Source organism: Geotrypetes seraphini, chromosome 8, assembly GCF_902459505.1.
Source record: "Geotrypetes seraphini chromosome 8, aGeoSer1.1, whole genome shotgun sequence".
NCBI classification, from domain to species: domain Eukaryota; kingdom Metazoa; phylum Chordata; class Amphibia; order Gymnophiona; family Dermophiidae; genus Geotrypetes; species Geotrypetes seraphini.
Genome location: NC_047091.1, coordinates 156859541 through 156880106, shown reverse-complemented (window position 1 = coordinate 156880106; position 20566 = coordinate 156859541). Strand labels below are relative to the sequence as shown.

At 44.6% G+C, this 20566-nt stretch overlaps 1 protein-coding gene and 1 long non-coding RNA gene across 2 annotated transcripts in view; one reads left to right on the top strand and one right to left on the bottom strand.

The window, feature by feature from the left end:
- Nucleotides 1-10669: 10669 nt before the first annotated feature.
- RHOF (ras homolog family member F, filopodia associated) overlaps nt 10670-20566 on the bottom strand; it is a 12962-nt gene continuing 3065 nt past the window's right edge. Inside the window, exons 3-5 of the mRNA XM_033954072.1 lie at nt 17993-18102; nt 14242-14376; nt 10670-11700 (exon numbers count right to left, since the gene is read on the bottom strand). Coding sequence (XP_033809963.1) covers nt 11533-11700; nt 14242-14376; nt 17993-18102 — 413 coding nt within the window. The 3' untranslated portion in view covers nt 10670-11532. The remainder of the gene's footprint in view (nt 11701-14241; nt 14377-17992; nt 18103-20566) is intronic.
- LOC117364647 overlaps nt 19332-20566 on the top strand; it is a 25585-nt gene continuing 24350 nt past the window's right edge. The window contains exon 1 of the long non-coding RNA XR_004540290.1: nt 19332-19393. This is a non-coding gene — a long non-coding RNA (uncharacterized LOC117364647). The remainder of the gene's footprint in view (nt 19394-20566) is intronic.

Here is a 20566-nt window from a genome sequence, read left to right as displayed (position 1 = left end):
CAAGGGAATAGATCATTCTGAGGGCAGTGTTCTGCACGGTCTGTAGTTGTTTTATTAGGTAGGTAGGACAAGAAAGGTAGAGGATATTGCAGTAATCCAATAGACTTAGGACTAGGTATTGAACTATGAGTCTGAATTGTTCTTTTTCAAAGAATTTTCTGATTTTGCGAAGGTTGCACATGGTGAAGAAAGCTTTTTGTGTGATTTTGTTGATTTGCACCTGAAGAGTGCAACCTCTGTCTACTGTTACTCCAAGGAGTTTGAGAGTGGGTTGTAGGGGATATTTGGTGTTTTTTATTTCTAGCTCAGTTATAGAAGGGGTTTTGTCCTTTTCAAGCAGTAGAAATTTAGTTTTATCTGGGTTGAGCTTCAGTTTATGTTCTGTCATCCATTTTTTCCACTGCTTCTAGAGTTTTTTTCCAGGGTGCCTGATTTGGTGGGGTCTTGTGTGTCAAAGGGGAGGAGTATGGTGATATCGTCTGCATAGCTGAATGAAGTTACTTTGAGTTTGTCTAACAGGGTACCGAGGGAAGAAATGTAAAGATTGAAGAGCATGGGTGACAGTGGGGAACCTTGGGGTACTCCGCAGGGGTTGGTCCAAGGCTCCGATATAAGATCCTTTGTTTTTACTCTGTATGTTCTTTTTTTAAGGAATCCTTGAAACCAGTTGTATACTTCGCCTGAGATCCCTATTGCTTCTAATATCTGAAGAAGTATGGTGTGGTCGACCAGGTCAAATGCGGCAGAGAGGTCGAGTTGAATTATCAGCATCCTTCTTCCTTTGCTAAGGTGCTGTCTGGCTATATCTAGAAGGGAAGCTAGCAGTGTCTCGGTGCTGTGGTTAGATCTGAACCCCGATTGAGTTGGGTGGAGTAGGTTGTGGTTTTCAAGGTAGTTGGTGAGGTATTTGGCAACCAGACCTTCTATTAGTTTAACATATAATGGAATTGAGGCGATGGGTCTGTAGTTGGAGGGGGTGTCTATTGGTCCTTTGGGATCTTTCAGTATTGGGGTGATTATGATTTCCCCTAGGTCTTGTGGGAATTGGCCTTCCGTGAGAGTTGTTTGGATCCATTGTAAGAGGCAAGCTCTAAATTTGGGGGATGCGTTTGTCAGTAGATATGACGGGCAGTTGTTCAGGTCGCATGACGCTCGACTGTATTTTCTGTAGAGTCTGTTCATGTCCAGCCATTGCACCTTTGTAAAGTTGGACCAGTGCCTGTCAGCTGCAGTGGCTTCATCTGTTGTAGGGTTTACTATGATCTCGTCTAGGAGGGACGGTGAGTTGTTGAAGGAGGCTCTAATATTGGCGATGTTATTCTTGAAATGGTCCGCTAGTTGGGTGGCCGTTGGAGGGTGGATTCCTTGAGTGGTTAGGAATGGTTGAGTGTCGGTGAGGTTCTTCACAAGTTGGAAGAGTTTCTTTGTGTCTAAGGATTCTGTGCCTATTAGTTTGGAATAATAAGCTCTTCGTTTTTCCTTAAGTTTGATCTTGTATTGTTTTATTAGGTTTCTCCAAGCTACTTTGGTTGGTTCTTGGTTCTTTTTTTGCCATGCTCTTTTGAGTTGTCTGCAGTGTCTCTTTAGTTGAAGAAGTTCTGTGTCGAACCATTTGTCTGAAGATCTGCAGAGTTTGTGTTTTGTCTTTTCTGGGGCTAGACCGTTCAAGGTTGTTTCGCTCAGCAAGCACCACTGGTGAATGAATACATCGTGGTCTATGGAGACGATTACTGGGTCTACTGTGGTCCAGAATGTAGAAGGGTCGATTTTTGGTTGGGTTTTGAAGGAGGTTTTGTGGGTTTCGTGCTTGTTTGTGCTTTGAGTCCAGTTGATGTTGAAGGTGAATTTGAAGTGGTCAGACCAGAGGGAGGGGTGCCAGGCCCCATTGGAGATATGAATGTTCGGTGCGTGGGGGTGTTGTGACATGTAGGCTGCAATATCAAGTTGGTGGCCTTTTTCATGTGTGGGTTGAGGATATAGAATTTGGTAAGAGAGTGCGTTGAGGTATGAAATTATGCCAGAAGCTTGTTTGGAGGATGTGTCTTCTAGGTGGAGATTTATGTCTCCGAGGAGCAGGTTGTGTGTTGAGGTTAATGAGTTCCGGAAGATGAAATCTTCAAGATCGTGTTTTATGGTGTTCCATTTTCCTGGAGCTATGTAGCAGAGGATGCAGGTAAGGGTGTCTTTGAGTGAGTTACTGGAAATTTGGACGGCAAGCAGGTCTGATTGTGGGGTGGAGTGTTTGTCTAGGACAGTGATGGTAAGGTTGTTTTTTACTAGGATGGCCAAACCGCCCCCTCGCTTTTTTTCTCGGCAGACTAATTCAAGTTTGTATCCCTTGGGGCAAAATTCTGTAATGCTTGGGTCCGAGTAGGAGGATAGCCAGGTTTCGGATAGGAAAAGGCAGCCTAGCTGTTCATTAACTATCCAGTCTTTTATTAGGTCTGCCTTTGGGCTGATTGATCTTATGTTCATGTATGCACAGGGGATTGAGAAAAGATGTTTGTGGTAGTTGGGGCTAATCTGTGGGTGAAGGAGGTTCTTGGGTGTATGGGGGAGTTTATGACCCGACTTCTTTGTGTTGGGGGGTGGTTTTCGTCTCCAAGTGGGTGGGATGCTTTCTTGTGAGGCTGTTGTGCATTCTATTAGGTTTCTTGTCTGGTGAAGTTTCTTGGGTGATAGTGTCTGCCTGTATGTTGTTGTCACTATTGGTATTGGTGAAAAGTGGTGGCCTGCTGTTCTCCAGTTTGTTGTGAGTAGGGAGAGAAGTAATAGTGTGCATAGGAGTTTGGTAGTGGGGGGTGACATGTTGTTGGTTAGCGGCTGGAGAGTGACTGTAAGGTACAATGCAGGAGCAAAAGAAGAGAGCTGTAGGAGAACTGGGACTGAGGGCGGTTGAAAACCGTCCAGTAGCCCTTCTCTGGTTGAGATCCGCGTGGTTTCAGTGATCTGGGGGGGGTAGAACTGGGTCGCAACACCCAGTTAAAGTTGGGCAGAGGCAGCCAGATAAGTAACCTGCACTGGTAGGAGGCTTTCAGCGATCCCCGGTGACTGGAGGAAGCAGGGGCTCTAAGGGCGTCGGGCGGAGGAAGGAGGGACAAGATGGCAGAAACTTCCTCCTTCCTCTGCCTAGGAAATCGCTGGGGGGGGGAGGCTTTCGGTGGCCCTCAAGGGCTGAAGAAAAAAATCCGACTCAAAAGTCGGGCTGCGTCGGCGATCCCCGGTGGCTGGAGAGGCAGGGGCTCTAAGAGAGAGCAGAGTCCTCCTGCTTGCACGGCATCGGGCGGAGGAAGGCACACTGAAACGCCCAGACTGATCTGGTAGAATGACAAGACTAGCTTTAGGGCTCCTTTTACAAAAGGTGCGATAAGCGTTTTAGCACGTGCTAACCACGTGCTAAATGCTAACGTGTGCATGTTAGTCTATGGACGCATTAGTGGTTAGCATGTGCTAAAACACATAGCGCACCTTAGTAAAATGGAGTTAGTCTGTCTTGACCAAACAAATGTATCTTGTATCATGTCAGCCATGTCCTCATTCAGACTAGTCAAATCCACTGGAAGATTGATGTTTTATACTTCACTGTAATTGTTCAGTCTTCTTTATTTTGTTAACTGCATAGAACTGTAAGGTTTTGCAATATACAAATACATTTTTATGTTTATAATCCCAGGGCAAGCAGTGGCTACCCCCATTTCTGTCTCAATAGCAGACTATGGACTTTTCTTCCAAGAACTTGTAGACACTGCTACACTAACTGCTTTTACCACGTCTTCTGGCAATGAGTTTCAGGGCTTAACTATTCTTTGAATAAAAAAATATTTCCTCATATTTGTTTTAAGTGTTCCCATGTAATTTCATTGTGTTCCTTGTTTTTTGCATTTTTTCAAAGGGTGAAAAATTGATTTACCTGTTCTGCACTACTTAGGATTTTATAAACCTCAATCATATCCCCCCTCAGCTGTCTCTTTTCCAAGCTGAAGAGTCCTAACCTCTCTAGCCTTTCCTGAACCCCTTTATCAATTTGGTTGCTCTTCTTGGAACCTTTTCTACTATAGGCAGAAGTGTTAGAACTGACTTGAATGTGGTGAGGGTAGGAGAGGGGTACTTTCATGTTTATTTATAAAAGAGTCATGCCCATTTTGTACTCTGAAGCTTTGCTGGATAGATTTTAAACCCTAAAATAAAAAAATGCCTATCATCACTCTCCTTTTTCACCTAGCCTTTGAAAATGAAGCCCAAGAGCAAAGAAGAGCAAAGATCTTCAAGGCGCATTCCCTGCATTCTCTTGAAATAACAAGGCAGACTTATATCTACATGCTTGTCTTCAATTAGCATTGAGCAATGATGACTTGATGGTTGCAAGCCCTGGGCTGGTCAGCATCTGTTATTTACATCAAAGTTTTGTTTTTCAGTAGTTTTATTCAGGGTGCTGTGTTTTAGAGGCTGTTGCTTTGTCAGGGAAGATGGATAAGTAATAGTTAGAAGCAGTGGCGTACCAAAAGGGGGCGGTTTGCCCGGGTGCACGTTCCAAGGGGGTGCACAGTCGGCCAGGTCCGGAACCTCCCACACTGCTCTAAACAGCAACTCAGCGCAGCTGCCATACTTATTCCAGAGCAGAGGCGGCAGCCACGCTGAAGTGCAGGAAGGTCCCGCGATGACTGCGTCTACTGCCTCTGCTCTGGAAGAGGTGACAGGGGGTGGACCGGCAGCTGCAGTTATCACGGGACCTTGCCACAACTCCCTGCGTCTGCCGGCCCACCCCCCCCTGTCATCACTTACCTCTTCTGGAGCAGAGGCAGCAGCAGTAGTCATCGTGGGATTTTGCTGATTTGGATGGAGAAAGGAGCATAGCAGGGCGGTGGAAGGAGAAAAAGGGGGTCAGGATGGTTTGGAAGTGTGGTGGAGGGAGGGAGAGAGAGGGGGGCAGATGCTGATGGAAGTGGGGGGAAGAGAGAGGAAAGAGTGACATGCCAGACCATTGGAGGAGTGAAGGAGAGGAGAGAGATGCCAGACCATTGGAGTGAAGGAGAGGAGAGAGATGCCAGACCAATGGGGGTGAAGGGAGAGATGGAAGGGGGAGGCATAAAGTTTCTGGAAGGGGAATAGAAAGAGAGAAGATGCCATATAGAAGGGGCAGAGAGAGGATAGACAGTGGATGAAAGGAAGAGTGACAAGATGAGGAAAGCAGAAACCAGAGAAGACAAGGTAGGAAAAAATTTTATTTTTTTGCTGTAGGGGAGTTGCATCACTGTTTCTGTGGTGTTGCATTGTATGCAGAGTCCAGCTTCTTGGTGCTTCAGTTTAACCTTTGTCTACGTATTTTTATTCTATCTCCCCATTTACAAAACTGTAGAGCATTTTTTAGCGTTGGTATCTGAGCTGTTACCACTGTGGCTAAAAACCACACTACACTTTAGTAAAAGGGGGAGGGGTTAGTTTGTGATTCCATATTCCATCCTAGGCAAAGGTGTTTTCTTTGTTCTGTGTGTTGGAAAGACATGGTTTTCTGTTAGGATTGACTTTGTAGGATTGATCTGTACTAGTCTGGCTTGTTTAGTTTTACAATGGGTGTTTTGATGTACTGCTCACTGCAGTATGTAAGATGTTACCTTTTCCTAGGTACACTCTTGTGTGACCTGTGGATTGTTACTAAAAATCATGTTTTTCATACAGATTGGGGGTGGGGGTGTCAAAAAAAATGATGGGCCTTGGTTGTCAGATATGCTAGGTATGCCACTGGTTAGCTTATCCTGGAAGCTGAAATACAGTACTTCGGTCCGTTGATGGGTTTGCCTTCCAGGTTTTTTTTGGTAGCAAACTCTACATATGTGTCACCCATATTTATAAAAACAATAAGTTCAGAAAAATGACAGGTGCTTCTAGGCTAATAAGTTACATAGCAGCATGATGACTCACCTTGCCAATCAGCTGGAGGTGAGTTACAGATTGAATTTCTTTCTACTTATACAAGATCCCTATCACCCTTCCCTCCCCCTCCCCTCCATAACTCACTCAAATTAAAACACTGTTCCTCATGTATTATAAAGACAAGTTTACCCAGCCATCATTAAGGTAAGCATTCTTTCCAAACTTGTTCGGGGAATACTACAGTTAATCACATTGTCAGGTTATCCACAATTACTATGCATGAATCCAATTTGCATATACTGGATTTCAAATGTATGCAACGAACATTTATGATTTTGAAGTGTTTGAGGCTTGTGCAGATGAGGATGGAGCTTAGGCATTGGTAGAATGAGACATGATGACATTATAATCTGAGCTCTAGAATGTCACTACTTATGATTTTACAGTGTTTGAGGCTTGTGCAGATGAGGATGGAGCTTGCAGGAATGGGCAGGGACAGAAAAAGAACTTGCCAGGATGGGAAAATGAGTTCCCGCAGGGTCAGGGAAAATTTGTCCCCATGTCATTCTCTAATTAGTGCTACAAACAGTTCAGTCCTACAGGTGTGATAATTTAAGGAATGTTTTAGACATTCAAGATTATTCTTCTATCCCTACCACCCCCAATTCAGTGTTTTTGGCACAGTAGTATCCTGGCAGCGGCTGTTATCAGACATCTTTGCTGTTTCACCAAAGGACTTTATATTTCGCTTAAAATGTCAAACCACTGGCGACAGTGCTGTGTGGCTGACTATCCTGCTGTCCACGGAGAACCTACGTTACAGGTAAGTAACTACACTTTTAGATTCTTGGTCTTCATCCCAGTTCTTGAGGCCCACCAACAGGTCTGGTTTCAGGATTTCATTAATAAATATGCATGAAAGAGATTTGCATGCCTATTACATGCATTGTATATATAAAGTCTTCACATATTTTTTATTTATATACCACTTATATCCTAAGTGGTTTACATTCAGGTACTTAATCCCGTCATTGCCCCAGGTACACTAGATAGAGTTTGAGCCCACCGGGACAGATAGGAGATATGATAAAAGTGACTTGCCCAGCGTCACAAGGAGCAGTGAGGGATTTGAATCCACAGCCTCGGGGTGCTGACCCATGGGTGGCCCTTGAGGACTGGGGTGGAAGACAAGGCCTTAGACCAGCAGTTCTCATCCTAACAGATGCAGCCAGCCAGGTTTTCAGGATAGCCACAATGAATATGCATGAGATAAAATTACATACAATGCATGTAGTGCATGCTAATTAATCTCATGCATATTCATTGTGGATATCTTAAAAACTAGACTGGCTGGGTTGAGAACCCCCTGCCTTCAACTGACCCATTCATCCCTGGGCATTCGTTTTTCTGTGATAAGTTGTTTGATTCCTGTCACTTTGCATCTTATTTCCATTCCTTTACTATTGTGTGCTATAAATAGCATCTGTACCAAGAGGCCATTTCATGAAAGTGTTTATTCATTACCTTAGCCTATGTCAAGGCCTGACTGAAATATAAGAAGTACTAAGGGCTTCATTTACCAACTCTTTGTTTTTAACTATGTACAGAGAGAAAACCCAGCACTGAAGCAGATGTTAAAGAACTTTTGTCCCAGAACCTTTTCTGCTATACCAACTATTTTAAAATATGATTATATAAATCAGGGCTGGAACAAGGGTATCTACCACCCTAGGTGAATCTTCACCATGGCCCATCCCTTCCCCATAGTAAACTCCCCCCTCCTACCTTTTTTTTTGTTTTGTTTTAATTAATATGAAAAATTCTGTATTTATAACAAATTTATGATTGGGTCCACATCTCTCCCCTCCCCCCCGGTTCTCTCTTTTTCTTCCCCTACTCTTGTAGCTTAGCATCTCTGTGTGTCCCCTAGGGGCAGGAGAGGTATTGAACTGCAGAGGTGGAAGAGTGGGAGAGTTTTCCTAGGGCTCGGGCTGGCCTGGCTTTGAATATAGTTTTATTGTTTCTGTCCACTGAATACCGTAAGCATTTTTGTCCTCTAAGAAAACGCCCTGTCTTACTGAAAAATGCAAAATATTTTGAAATTTATAAAGAAAATTATCCTATCTGCTTTCTGTGTGGTTTGCTATTTGTAAACTGCATTCAGTATTGTATCCAGGAGTGTAGCGATTGGGGGGGGGGGGGATTGGGCCCCCTCTAGAATCTCCTTTTACCTTTACCGGCAGAGTTGCTGAGCCCTGCCAGCCAAATAGCTACAGGGCATAGCTCCCCACTGTGTCCTTTCTGCTCTGAGCATGCTGGAACTTCTCACACATGCCTTGAGCACAGACAAGAAGTCCTGACATACTTGGAGCAGAAATGAAACAGCGGGGAGTGGCAGCACTGTAGATATTTGGCTTGCGGGGCTTGGTATCCCCACCAGTAAAGGTACCATCAGCATGCCTGGATGTGTGAAGGGGGAGAGAGGAATATGTTATCCCCCAATCCCCACCTCTGCACTCTAAATTGTAGGGCTGGCTATGCTACTGATTGTATCCAACTTGTTTTTTGACACCTCATTTTTTTTTTTTTTTGCAGCCTGTCCTAACTTCACTAAAGCACTAGAAGCTTTCACTTCTAAACCAGTTGAGGTTTTCCATCTTTGTGCTTTGCTATCTAGGTCTACCAGGGCTGGATTTACATAAAAACTAGGCAAGCTACAGCTTAGAGCAGTGGTCTCGAACTCGCAGCCCGCCAGGTACTATTTTGAGGCCCCTCCTCTGACATCAGGGCTTCTGATAATTTCAGCTATACACAGCTGAAAGCAGTGCAACATGCAGAAAGTGAAAATCTATCTAAACTTCACTTTCTGCATGTTGCACTGCTTTCAGCTGTGTATAGCTGAAATTATCAGAAGCAATTAAGGAAAGATTTATAAATTATAATTGAATTTTACCTTATGCAAAGTTGTCATTTTTTAAATAAAACATTAACTATTTTTTTCTGCGGCCCTCCCAAGAATCTACAACTCCAAAATGTGGCCTTGCAAAGGGGTTGAGTTTGAGACTGCTAGTTTAGAGCGTCACATTACAAAGAGTCCCACACTTCACCCCTACTCCCCCCCCAAGAAAAAATGCATTTGTAAATACTTAAAATTACAGTATGCTCCCTTAAGCCATATACAGAGAGAACTCGGCTCAGCGGCTGGACTCACTTCTGCTATCCCAGTCTTACCAGTCCTTCAATGGCTCGAGGACAATTCAACACCGGAAGCTACTGCTCCCCTCCCCACGCCAGGTCTGGAGAAAAGCTCTCTTCGAGACCACCTTTGAATTCCAAGGAACGAACTTCCGAGCAACTTGCAACGACTTACCACATATTTCCAACTCAGGAAGGCACTGAAAACACATCTATTCTCTTCTCTGACCTCTTTATAACATACTAGTATTTTAGCCCGTTACATTAACGGCTGCTAGAATATATGTGTCTTTATTTCTGTCTCTCTCTCCCTGGCCCCCTTTGTCTGTGTCTCTCCCTGCGTCTTTTTTTCTTTTATTTCTATCTGTCTCCCTGCCTTCTATGCAGCAGCATTTCTCTCACAACACTTCCCTGTGCAGCAGCCACAGCAGCATTCCCTCCCCCCCCCACACCACTTCTGTGTGCAGTAGCAGCAGCGTTTCCCCTACCCCACTTTCCCTTCCCGCGGTCTGGCCGGCTCCCTTAGTCCCTTACTGACCCCCTTCCCGCGGTCCTGACAAACCTTCTGATTCCAGCAGCGTCTGCAGTACTCTACACACACTGCTTCAGGGCCTTCTACTACCCAGCAAATCAGGGCAATAGAAGGCCCCGAAACAGCATGTGTAAAGTGCTGCAGACGCTGCTTGAATCAGAAGGTTTCAGGACCCGTAGCAAGCTCTGGGGGGTTTTGGGTTTTTCGCGGGCCCAGCCGGAGCAGGAGGAGAAGCCTGGGAGCCAGGAATTAAAGTCCGTTGGGGTAGGGGAGGAGGGAGGAGAGCAGCTCCTCTCCCTTCCAGCTCTGGTTCGGCCGCAGCTGACGTCACCTGGCCAGTTCACACTCCGAAGCTGCGGGAGACGCGGCGCTGTATGGCCTCTTCTTTCTGCTGCCGCGAGCGTGGGTTCTGGGGAAGGACGGCAGCGGTGGTGGCAAACTTACAGGAAGGGAGGGAGGGAGTACTATATACTGCAACTTACAGCCTTCTCATAAGATCTTCAGATGTGCTCCTTATAGATTTTGTGCTTCTTGGCTTTATCCTTCAGACGGCAAGAGCCGCCATGGCCGACAGGCACCGCGCATGCGCACTCCTACTTGTGGGTCCCTACAGCACACGGAAAACAGGAGCACGCAGGTGGGAGTGTGCATGTGCGCTTAGGGCTTTATTATATTAGATTCAAATATGTGGTCTATAGCTCTATCATTTCTAATATTATGTAAGCCGCAATGATTCCTAGTTGACATTTGTGGAATCCAAGAATCAGTATGGTACGGTAAAGTAAAGTAATCATAATTATTATTTTTATTGTTGACTATTATTGGTCATTTTATATATTTTGTTAAATTTACTTATCTATTAAATCTAAAATTTACTTCTTATTTACACTTCTCCCTTCGTATTTGCTGTGATAGGGGATTAACAGACTCGTGAATACAGAAAAAACGCAAATAACTTTTTCATATGTCATTCGCTGTTTTCTATTAAAAAGCATTGTGAATATGGTGACACTGCGAATAACATGGTGGGAGACCTGGCCTCTTCCTGAAGGAGAGGCAACACACCGTGAAGAAAGTGCTGGGAATCAGTGATTTCTCTATGCAAGCTGATGTAATTTGGGGGGAGGAGCCAGCAAGCTAAAACCCATGAATAATCGAAACCACGATTGTTGAGGAGGGAGAAGTGTAATTGAGGGGGGGACCTCTTAAATGTTAAGCTTAGGAGCCACAGTATGTATAAATACAGCACTGGGGCTCAGCTACTGCAGTGAGAATCCTCTATCAGAGCAGCTCGGAGCTGAATTCTCTTCAGACCCAAGCCAAAGCCTGTTCTCATCTACTTTACCTTTTATCCTGAAAGGTTACACGAAGCAGCATGCCATGAATGCCCTCTCTGCAGCTCTAGCCCTGATTGTCTCCAGGTACAGAAGCAGAGGCCATGAACTGAAGCCAGGCCCAGTGTTTCCTCACTGCCCACAAGCATCAGAGCATTGCCCTGCTAGAACCATTTGAATAGTGGATGATCTGCTTAAGCAAATTTAACTGTAACCTAATAACACCTGCTTTAAAATAAAGGAACACATAATTTTGAACTCCTGGCAATAGAGCACAATATTTCTACTAGTGAACAGTAAATTTGAGCTGCAGCTTCACTCAATTGGCATAGGCTCACATCTCTAAAATGGTGCAGCCGGTGGCTCAGCATCTGGGGACCCAGGACCATCTCCTGAGTGACGCTATTGGACTACAGAAGCAGAAGATAAAACAAGCCTACCAGATGTGTGCAATTTCCCAGTTCATAACTTTGCCACGCAGCGCATAGATAGGATTAAGAATTCAAATTGCTCTAGATATAGCAACACAAAACCGTGCCGGTGTCTCTTTTGAAGCCATAAATGGACTGGATGAGAGTCTCTTCTAGAGATTCAGCTTTGTCACAACAGTGAGCAAGGATTGTGTTTCTTTCTTGGATGCTTTGATTTTTTCATACTATTTAGAGCAATGGTTGTGGCCTCTTTAAAAACATCCTCTATATTTTCCCGAAACTTAGCAGAACATTCCAGGTAGGCTGCAGCCTTTATCTGGTGATAGGTAGCTTCACCCTAATGGGAGAAACAAAAAAAGGTGTTTTATGTTTTTGTGTTTGACTTTAAAGCATTGAATGGAGTAACACACAACCCATAATGATAGTAGCATAATCAAAGATGACCACTTGAGATTTTACTCATATCAATTTTCAAATGTGCCCTGATACCACTTCTGTCCCCCCACTCATGTTGGCTGGAGCAGGGAGAGAGAAGTCATGTCATCAGTAAGGTAAACTCTAGTGGCCAAGATCTGGAGTTCAAGGAATGAGTCCTCTGCAATGGTGCAGTAAGGGAGGGGGGTGGTCCATCCCAGGCATGGTCTTCCTAAGGGCATGGCACCCCTTCTCCCTCTGTCCCCCCAGCTCCTCTCCTTGACACACATGCATGCTCTTTGCCTTACCCCGTACCTTTTTTTACTTCCCCTGTGATGGCATCGGCACTCTCTCTGATGTCACTTCCGGGACCCATGCTTAAAAAATGACATTAAAGGGTTAGCCGACACGGGCATGCTGGAGAAGTTAAAAACTACTCATACCAATTGAAAAAGCACAATTTGTGTGCGAAACATGTCGGGTCTGATTCCCCAGGGTTGGCTGAGATAAGTACCATTTTAAGTTGGTTTATCAGCAACAAACACATTATAATTATAATATATTTATGAGATAAGTAGTAAAACTATAGAAAAAACAAATAAAAAGTATTGAGCTAAAAACAAATGTGAAGTGACAGCCAATGATGAAGCACCACACTATGCTTCCCGCGATTTGAGCGTCTTTTTTGCGGTGGAGTGGTGGGGCTGAGGCGTCCTTTTCAAACATCATACAATTACCAGTAATATCATTGAATCCAGACCATTCAGTTGAATACTGAATGGAGAAGTTAAAAAGGCACTGGGGAAGGCAAAGGGGTCAACTTGCACTGGCTTCCAATGGAGGATGTGGTATTGGTCTATTTAGCATTACATCAAGAGTTGCCTTCTGCTGTGGCTAGATCTTTGCACTCACAGTCTAAGCATCTGTTAGAAATACTATCATTAGGACAGATACACAAAGTTCCAGTACACTCTCAAACAGTGGTTTAGCAAGGATGAGGGGTGCCCCTCCCCTGGGATATAAATATGTTAAATAAAAACATACATTTAAATAAAATAAATATTGCTGTGCTACACTATAAATCACAAGGTATTAGGATCTCACCTTCTTTTTTTTTTTTTAATAGAACCTTCCTTTTGTTTCAAACACCAGTCACTGGTTAGCTGTTTATCTACCTCAGATCACTGGTACACTAGGCATAAAACGCTCCTTTGATTGTAGAGATCTTCCAATAAAATTTAATACACTTCCCTTCCTTCCCATGAGCCTCTAGTTCAGGAGTGTCAAAGTCCCTCCTTGAGGGCCGCAATCCAGTTGGGGTTTCAGGATTTCCCCAATGAATATGCATGAGATCTATTTGCATGCACTGCTTTCATTGTATGCTAATAAATCTCATGCATATTCATTGGGGAAATCCTGAAAACCCGACTGGATTGCGGCCCTCAAGGAGGGACTTTGACACCCCTGCTCTAGTTGATCACCGCTATGAGAAACAACTTCAACGTGCTCCTCACAACCCTGGCGGCTCTCCCTTTGACATCACATCCTATGCGTAGCTCTCCCTCTGACATCACATCCTATACCCGGAAATGACATCAGTGGGAGAGCTGACGTGGTCACAAGGAACACATTGAAGTTGTTGCTCATGGCGGTGAACAACTTGAAGTATGGGAGGGAAGGTGCGCGTGTGGTGAGGGGAGGAGTGGTGCCAGTGCCCCTCCCCAACTTACTCCACCACCGCTGTCAAGTATTTTGTGCGGCAGGCCCTCATTGTGGAATGTTCTCCTGAAACCAATTTATCAAGCAATTTCATTTTTACTTTTTTGTAAATGTTGGCATATTATTTTCGAGAAGCCTTTTCTCAATATGTGGTGTGATAGTGTTGCTGGGTATGTTTGCTTATGTATTGTGTATGTTTTTATGTAATCCACACAGATTTTGGGATGGGCGGGATATAAATATGTTAAATAAAAAACATACATTTAAATAAAATAAATATTGCTGTGCTACACTAAAAATCACAAGGTATTAGGATCTCACTTTTTTTTTTTTTTTTTAATAGAACCTTCCTTCTGCTTCAAACACCAGTCACTGGTTAGCTGTTTATCTACCTCAGATCACTGGTACACTAGGCATAAACGCTCCTTTGATTGTAGAGATCTTCCAGTAAAATTTGATACACTTCCTGATACCATTTTACAACATCCTGAAAATAGACCGGGTATGCCATTCTATCTCTCCTAAAGCCATCAATTATATGAAGCACATTTACTAAGTAAATCTACTGTTATCTGCATTAACCATTTTCCTTGGCACGGCACATCAAGTCATCCTAGGATGCAAAAGGCTGGCCAAGAGTGCTGTATCGCTTCCTGTAGGCCAGCCCACCATTTGCCCACCATTTGCCATTTGCCAACAGCAAACGCAAGCCCTAAGGGTTCCCTTAAATAAGCGTTAATTTTACCTGGTGATACGAGATGGGCTCCTGCTGAGATGACCTGAGCTTACGCAAACACTCTTCATCCTTGCGGAGGTCTATTTTGCAGCCGATGAGTATCAGTGGAATTTCAGGACAAAAGTGACTGACTTCTGGATACCACTACCAGAAAAGAAGAGGCTGTGAGAGGCGATCCACCTGAAGGCAAGCTCATCACATGTATATTAAGAGTAGTGACCATTAAGAGGTCCTTATGTTACATATATTATGCTATTCGTGGTCTTACATTCTGACTAATCCTCCAAAGTTGTGCTCGAGGCTGGTTACAACATCAATTACAGCAATACAAACGTAAGTAAACTGTGCAGGAAAAAAGCCCAGTCAGGGCGTAGTAAGGGGGGGGTCGTGTTAGAGGGGGCACCCTTCCTCCTCCTCTCTACCCCCTGCCTCTTCCTATTCCTCCCCTCCACAAACGCACCCCCATACCTCTAGTTGAAGTTGTTCGCAGCGATCAACAATGTGCTCTTCGCCACCCCGTTGGGGTCGCAAGGAGCACGTTACTGACAGCTGCGAGCAACAACTTCAACTAGAGGTATGGAAGACGGGAAGTGATGCGTGCGGCAGGTGGGATTGGGTAAGGAGTGGGGGGATGGGGCAATCGAAGACAAGGGCAGGGTAGGGGTGCCACCCCCCCCTCACCCTTGCTTCGGCACTGAGCCCAGTAGTACGCCTAACATAGACTTATGAGACAGTGAGTCTCTAGGTCTAGGTAGTCTATTTGCTTCATAAGCACAGAGTTCAAAACTAGGGTCGAGCTTTTACTGAAACATGCTACAATATGGGCTACACTTGGGAAAGTCCCACATTACAATGCCCAAGTCCATATTTTATATGTCAGTATATTATGTGTTTTTCCCTTTTTTTGCAGGTTCTGCACAGTGGCATAGTGAGAGTGAGTGGCACCCAGGGCGGTTGTGCCCCCCTCCTACCCTCTTCTCCATCCCCCCACTACACTCGCACCCCTTCCCTTCCCCCATACCTCTTTAACTTTCCCGGTGCGAGCAGCATCACCAACTTGCTGCCCGCATCAGCATTGGCTCTCCCTCTAATGTCACTTCCTAGGTGCGGGACCAGGAAGTGATGTCAGAGGGAGAGCCGACGCTGGTGCGAGCAGCTAGTTGGAGTTGCTACTCACACTGGCATGAGCTAGAGGTTTGGGGGTGGGGGTGGGGGCTGGAGTGAAGAGGCGTGCATGGTGGGGAAAGGAGTGGGAAAGAGTGGAGGGGGGGCGCCCCCACCATGACAGCACCTGGGGTGGACCGCTTCCCTCCCTTACTACGCCACTGGTCCTGCACTAATTTTTCAATTAGCATGTGAGATTTGCAAAAAAAGTCACAAAGAAGCACTTACTCCCAAATTCTATAACATGCGCCTAAAGTTAGATACCTACATCAGCACAGCTAGCCAGTGTTGTATAGTAAGAGGGGGTGGATGGTGGACAGCCCTGGGTGCCGTCTTTGCGGGAGGCATTGGTGCTTCTTTTCCTCTCCACCACCTGTGTACTTCTTGAAATGTTCACTGACACGAGTAGTATCTTCCACTTGCTGCTCACACCGACCTCGACTCCCTTCTGATGTCACTTCCTGCCTCTCTGGCTGCCAGGGATCCCCAAGTTTTTCCAGTGGAAGCACTCCTCCATCCAAAGTCTGGCAGTTGGCAGTGCTATTCCTGGGCTGCTGCGGTGCTGGCCTCCTCTTGTACATGCTTGGGTGCTGTGAAACTGAGCATGTGGCAGGGAAGCCCACCCCCTATGTAAGAGCGAAAACCAAGCATGCACAGGGGGCAGACCTCCCTCATGCATGCTCAGTTTCTCAACAACCAAGCACATGCGGGGGAGCGGCCATTGTGGCAGGGGCCCAGGAGAAGCAACACTAAATTCCAGGCTTCGGATGAAGGAGGGCTTCCATTGGTGGAGCTTGGGGATCCCTGCCAGTTCAGATATGTGGGGGGTCTAAGAGTTGTGCAAAATTTGATGGGAAGTGAGTTCCACACATTTGCTATTTGGTAGTTGAATGATTTGCTGCGAGATGTGTTGTATTTTATATCATTCAGAGATAGGAATGATAGGGTCAGGTTGTTAGAGTTACGTTGGTCCGCAGATCTACCTGATAGTTCAGTAAATCTGGGGAAGCTATTAGGGACATCACCGTATTCAGGCAATGTAGGTATGTCCCTGACTGCAAAGGGCTTGTAATCAAACAGCAAGAATTATTAACACATGCGACCCTATGCTATTGCTTTTCATGCACGTAATAGTAGCTAGCGCAGGATAAGCACATCGAGTCCTCACTACCTACAAAATGAGTGGTGTTAAGTGAGCACGTGCTATTTTTTTTTTATTACTGTGCGCTACATCTTTGAGTCACATGTTTTGGGCCTGCCCCACAATCCAACAGTTTTGGAGACATCTTGGCCTATATACCACATCACTTTGGGGAAGGCGATGGCTTCCGCAACCGAGGGCGTTATTTGGATTTTATAATATAGCCTCGCCCAAACCCAGGGAAATGTCAGCATTTATCTCCAGAGCCCTTTTGATGGGAAAAAAAGCCATCCTCACCAACTGGCTCTCCCGTGATCCCCCGTCATATGCACAATGGAGATCCCTAATGATAGTGCACGCAACACTAGAGAGACGCATGGTGGGAGACTTGACTCTTGGCCCAGGTCGCAAATTTTGTCAGGTGTGGGAGCACTTCTGGCAGGACCTCACACCGCGTGCTCGCAGTATACTTTTGAATCTTTAAGATTTTATTCCCACTCTCAGCTGTTGGACTGGCCATGGATTCTTGGGGAGGGGGGATGGGAGGGGAACTGATTATATTGTTGAAAATGTTATTTCCTGAATGGTACTACTGTTTGTATTTGCTTCTTACTGCTGGAATAATAAAAATCTTTTAAACATAATTACTGTGCGCTAATTGCAATATTAGCCTAGGGCCATTAATACAGAAAATAGAAAGTCCATTTTTACTGCTGCAGTACAAATGGCCTTAGAGTGTGGGAAAAATCTGCGCAAGGGCGCACTAAGGTCGTGTATTACCACAACTTAGTAAAAGAACCCTTAAGTGACTTGTCCAAGGTCACAAGACGTGTCGGTGGAATTTGAATTCTGACTTGCCTGGCTTTCAGCCCACTATTTTAATCACGGGGTGACTCCTTCACTTTAGATGTCTGTACATGGCCACCACTGCACATGCACATAGGTGAGGCAGTGTGCAGTTAAGTACACAAACACCAAGAGAGTCACCAGTGTGTGCATTCTTTGGCATAATTCTCTCTTATCAGGCTGGAATATTTCGGATAAACATCTTGGTAATTTTATATTAAGTTCCAACACCTACCTGGCATTTAGAAAATTGTTAAAAACATACTTGTTTGGTAAATTGTTTAACAAATGGATTGTAATTCACTGTGAATGTCCAGTATCTTTACTCTGTAAACCGCACAGAACTGAGAGGTAGATGCGGTATACAAGCATATTGTTATGTTTATGAAGGCTATTAGATGTGGGTTTGTGAACTGAAGTACAGATTTATATGGGTTGGGTTTCTTCTACAACGAAGTTTATCTACTGCTAAATTTAGTACTGTACTTTCTGGCAAGCTACGAGTTTTATGGGTCTATCCCCAGACCTTGCTTTTTCCCTTGCACCGTTCATTAGCCTCGTTAAACAAATCATAAAGTCAGAAAAGTTCACTGTAAAATAGAACCCTACCTTAATTAATACATTCTCAAAGCTGGTAGGATTTGTAACATCGTAACAAATTAATACAATGTTTGCATTCTGGTATGAAAGTGGCCGTAACCTATCATAGTCATCCTGACCTGAAAAAAAAAAAACCGAGAGAGAAAATAGTCAGGACAAGGCGAAAGCCAGACATGATTCTGGAGCAGCAGCTAATCCACAGCAAAAGCCAACAAAAAGAATGAATGTCACACAAATTGTAATCACAGAAAGTGAACAGTGCTGGGGGCAGGGAGGGCCATTTCAAAAGAGGAAGGCTTAATCAATTATCCTATAAAACGCCAAAATCCTCCATACTACTAGTCAGCATTTTCTTACCCTTAATTCTGTCACCCTTCCTCCCTGTCACACCCCTGTATCATGATAATGTTTTATAGCCCAGCTACAAGTAACCTCCCCAGAGCAAATCCTGTTACCCAGTATTCACTGTGTGAACTACCCTTAGTATACATTTCCTTAGTGAGTGATATTGGGGACTGGGGTGGATTTTGTCACATGCACCTAAATTATCCAGTAAACAGAAAGGCAAGAAGTCTGCAAGGTCTGAAAGGGAAAGAATCGTGGAAGCAGACAGGGTGGATAAGAAAGTGGTTCATGCCCACTTTTTTTATCCACGCTGTCTGCTTCCACGATTTTTTCCCCAGATTACCCAGTTTTGGGAAGGAAACTATTCAGCCAGTCCTAGTTTTGAACTAGCATCCTGAAGCAGTGTGTAATTTGTAGCAGTGGCACAGCATTTTTTGGCAATCCTGATTTTACAACGCTTCAAAAGTGCACCATAAGATTACTCCACGTCAGTATCCCCTGAGGAAGGCATTGTTCCAACACGCCAAAACTTGGGATCCTAGTTGATCCTAGTATTGATCCATGATGTATAATGTTTGCAACTGTAATTTTTAATTTACTCCTGTCTTTTCTTCTGACATCGGGAGAAGGCTTGTGGGCCGGCGACGTGCAATCGCTGCACGCTGGCCCTTCCCTTCCATTTGAGTTGCAGTGCAGCAGCAACGGACCTAGGCTAGAGGAAGAGGAATCAGCGGAGGGTAGGCAGGCTTCAGAGTGGCAGGGAGGGAGGAAGGCAGTGTCCGATGCAGCAGGAAGGACAAAGGCTTGGAAGGCAGTGAGGGGGAGGAGATACGAACTCGGGACATGGGAGGGAGGTAGGTCAAAGAACAAAGGCTGGAAGGCAGTGAGTAGGAAAGGGGCACGAACTTGGGACATGGGAGGGAGGTAAGTCAAAGAACAAAGGCTGGAAGGCAGTGAGTGGGAGGGGGCACGAACTTGGGACATGAGAGGGAGGAAATAGAAAGGGATAATTGTTGGGCCTGAGTGAAGAAAGAAAAGAGACTCATGAAATCACCAACAACAAAGGTAGGAAAAATGATTTTGTTTTCAATTTAGTGATCAAAATGTGTCAGTTTTGATAATTTATATCTGCTGTGTGTATGGTGTGTGTATATGAAAAATGAAAGGAACAGCTTGGCAGGGAAGGGAAGACAGGGTACAGAGCCTGGAAGGAAATGAGGGGGCTAGGTGCAGAGCCTGGTATATATTAGTACACAGTTTGGTTCAGAATGGGGTTTTTTCTGGGTTTCCTACTCTAAATCTAGGGTGCATCTTATGGTCTGGTGCATCTTATGGAGCAAAAAATGCAGTACTTATTTCTTTCTGGATCAGGGTGTCTCTGTGTTCTGCGTGAATGAAAAATACATGGTTTTCTGTTACCATTGACTGTGCAGGATCGATCTGCACTTATTTGGCTTGTTTAGTTTTACAATGGGTGTATTAATGTTGTAGTGTTCACTGCAGTGTTTAATATGCTGCGTTTTCCTAGTTACTACTAAAAATATTTTTTATATAAAGGAGGATAGTGTTAAAAATGATTGGCCCCAGATGTCAAATATACTAGGTATGCCACTGAATGAATTTGAATTAATAATTTAAAAGGTACTAGCTCTATGGGTGCAGTGGGTACTGAGCACTCCTATCATTGAGCAAGCTCCTTTACTGTGTCCAGGCAGGACTAATTTGTGCCTTGTTTGGTGCCTCCAATCATTTTAAAAAGTGAGAGCTTAAGAGATGTGAACTACAGCCCAAACTAAACTGCCAGAATCTAAATATCTTTTCCACTATAATTCAAGAATGGATTACTCTTTTGCTATGAATCTTTAATTGACAGTCATCTGTTTAGTCACTGGTAATAACTAAGAGCTGAGTCCTCCAAAACAGCTTGAACAAACTGCTCAACACACGAGTTGCTGCTTCTGGTGGTGACCCGTCAAATGCGAGGACAATAGCATACCAACATTTGCGTGCATGGACAAATGCATGCACTGAATGGGAGATGACCCAACAATTGCGCCCTGACAGGATACTATTTTGTCTTTTTGAGGGTTATGAAGTAACCCTTTTTTTTGAGGGGGGAACCCCCCACTACACTTAAAATATTCACTTCCTATCTACTGTTAGGGTTAGGTTTACCTCACGATTATGGGAACCCTTTTAGTGGATATCTGGAAGGCCCTGATTTGCTCAGACTCCTCA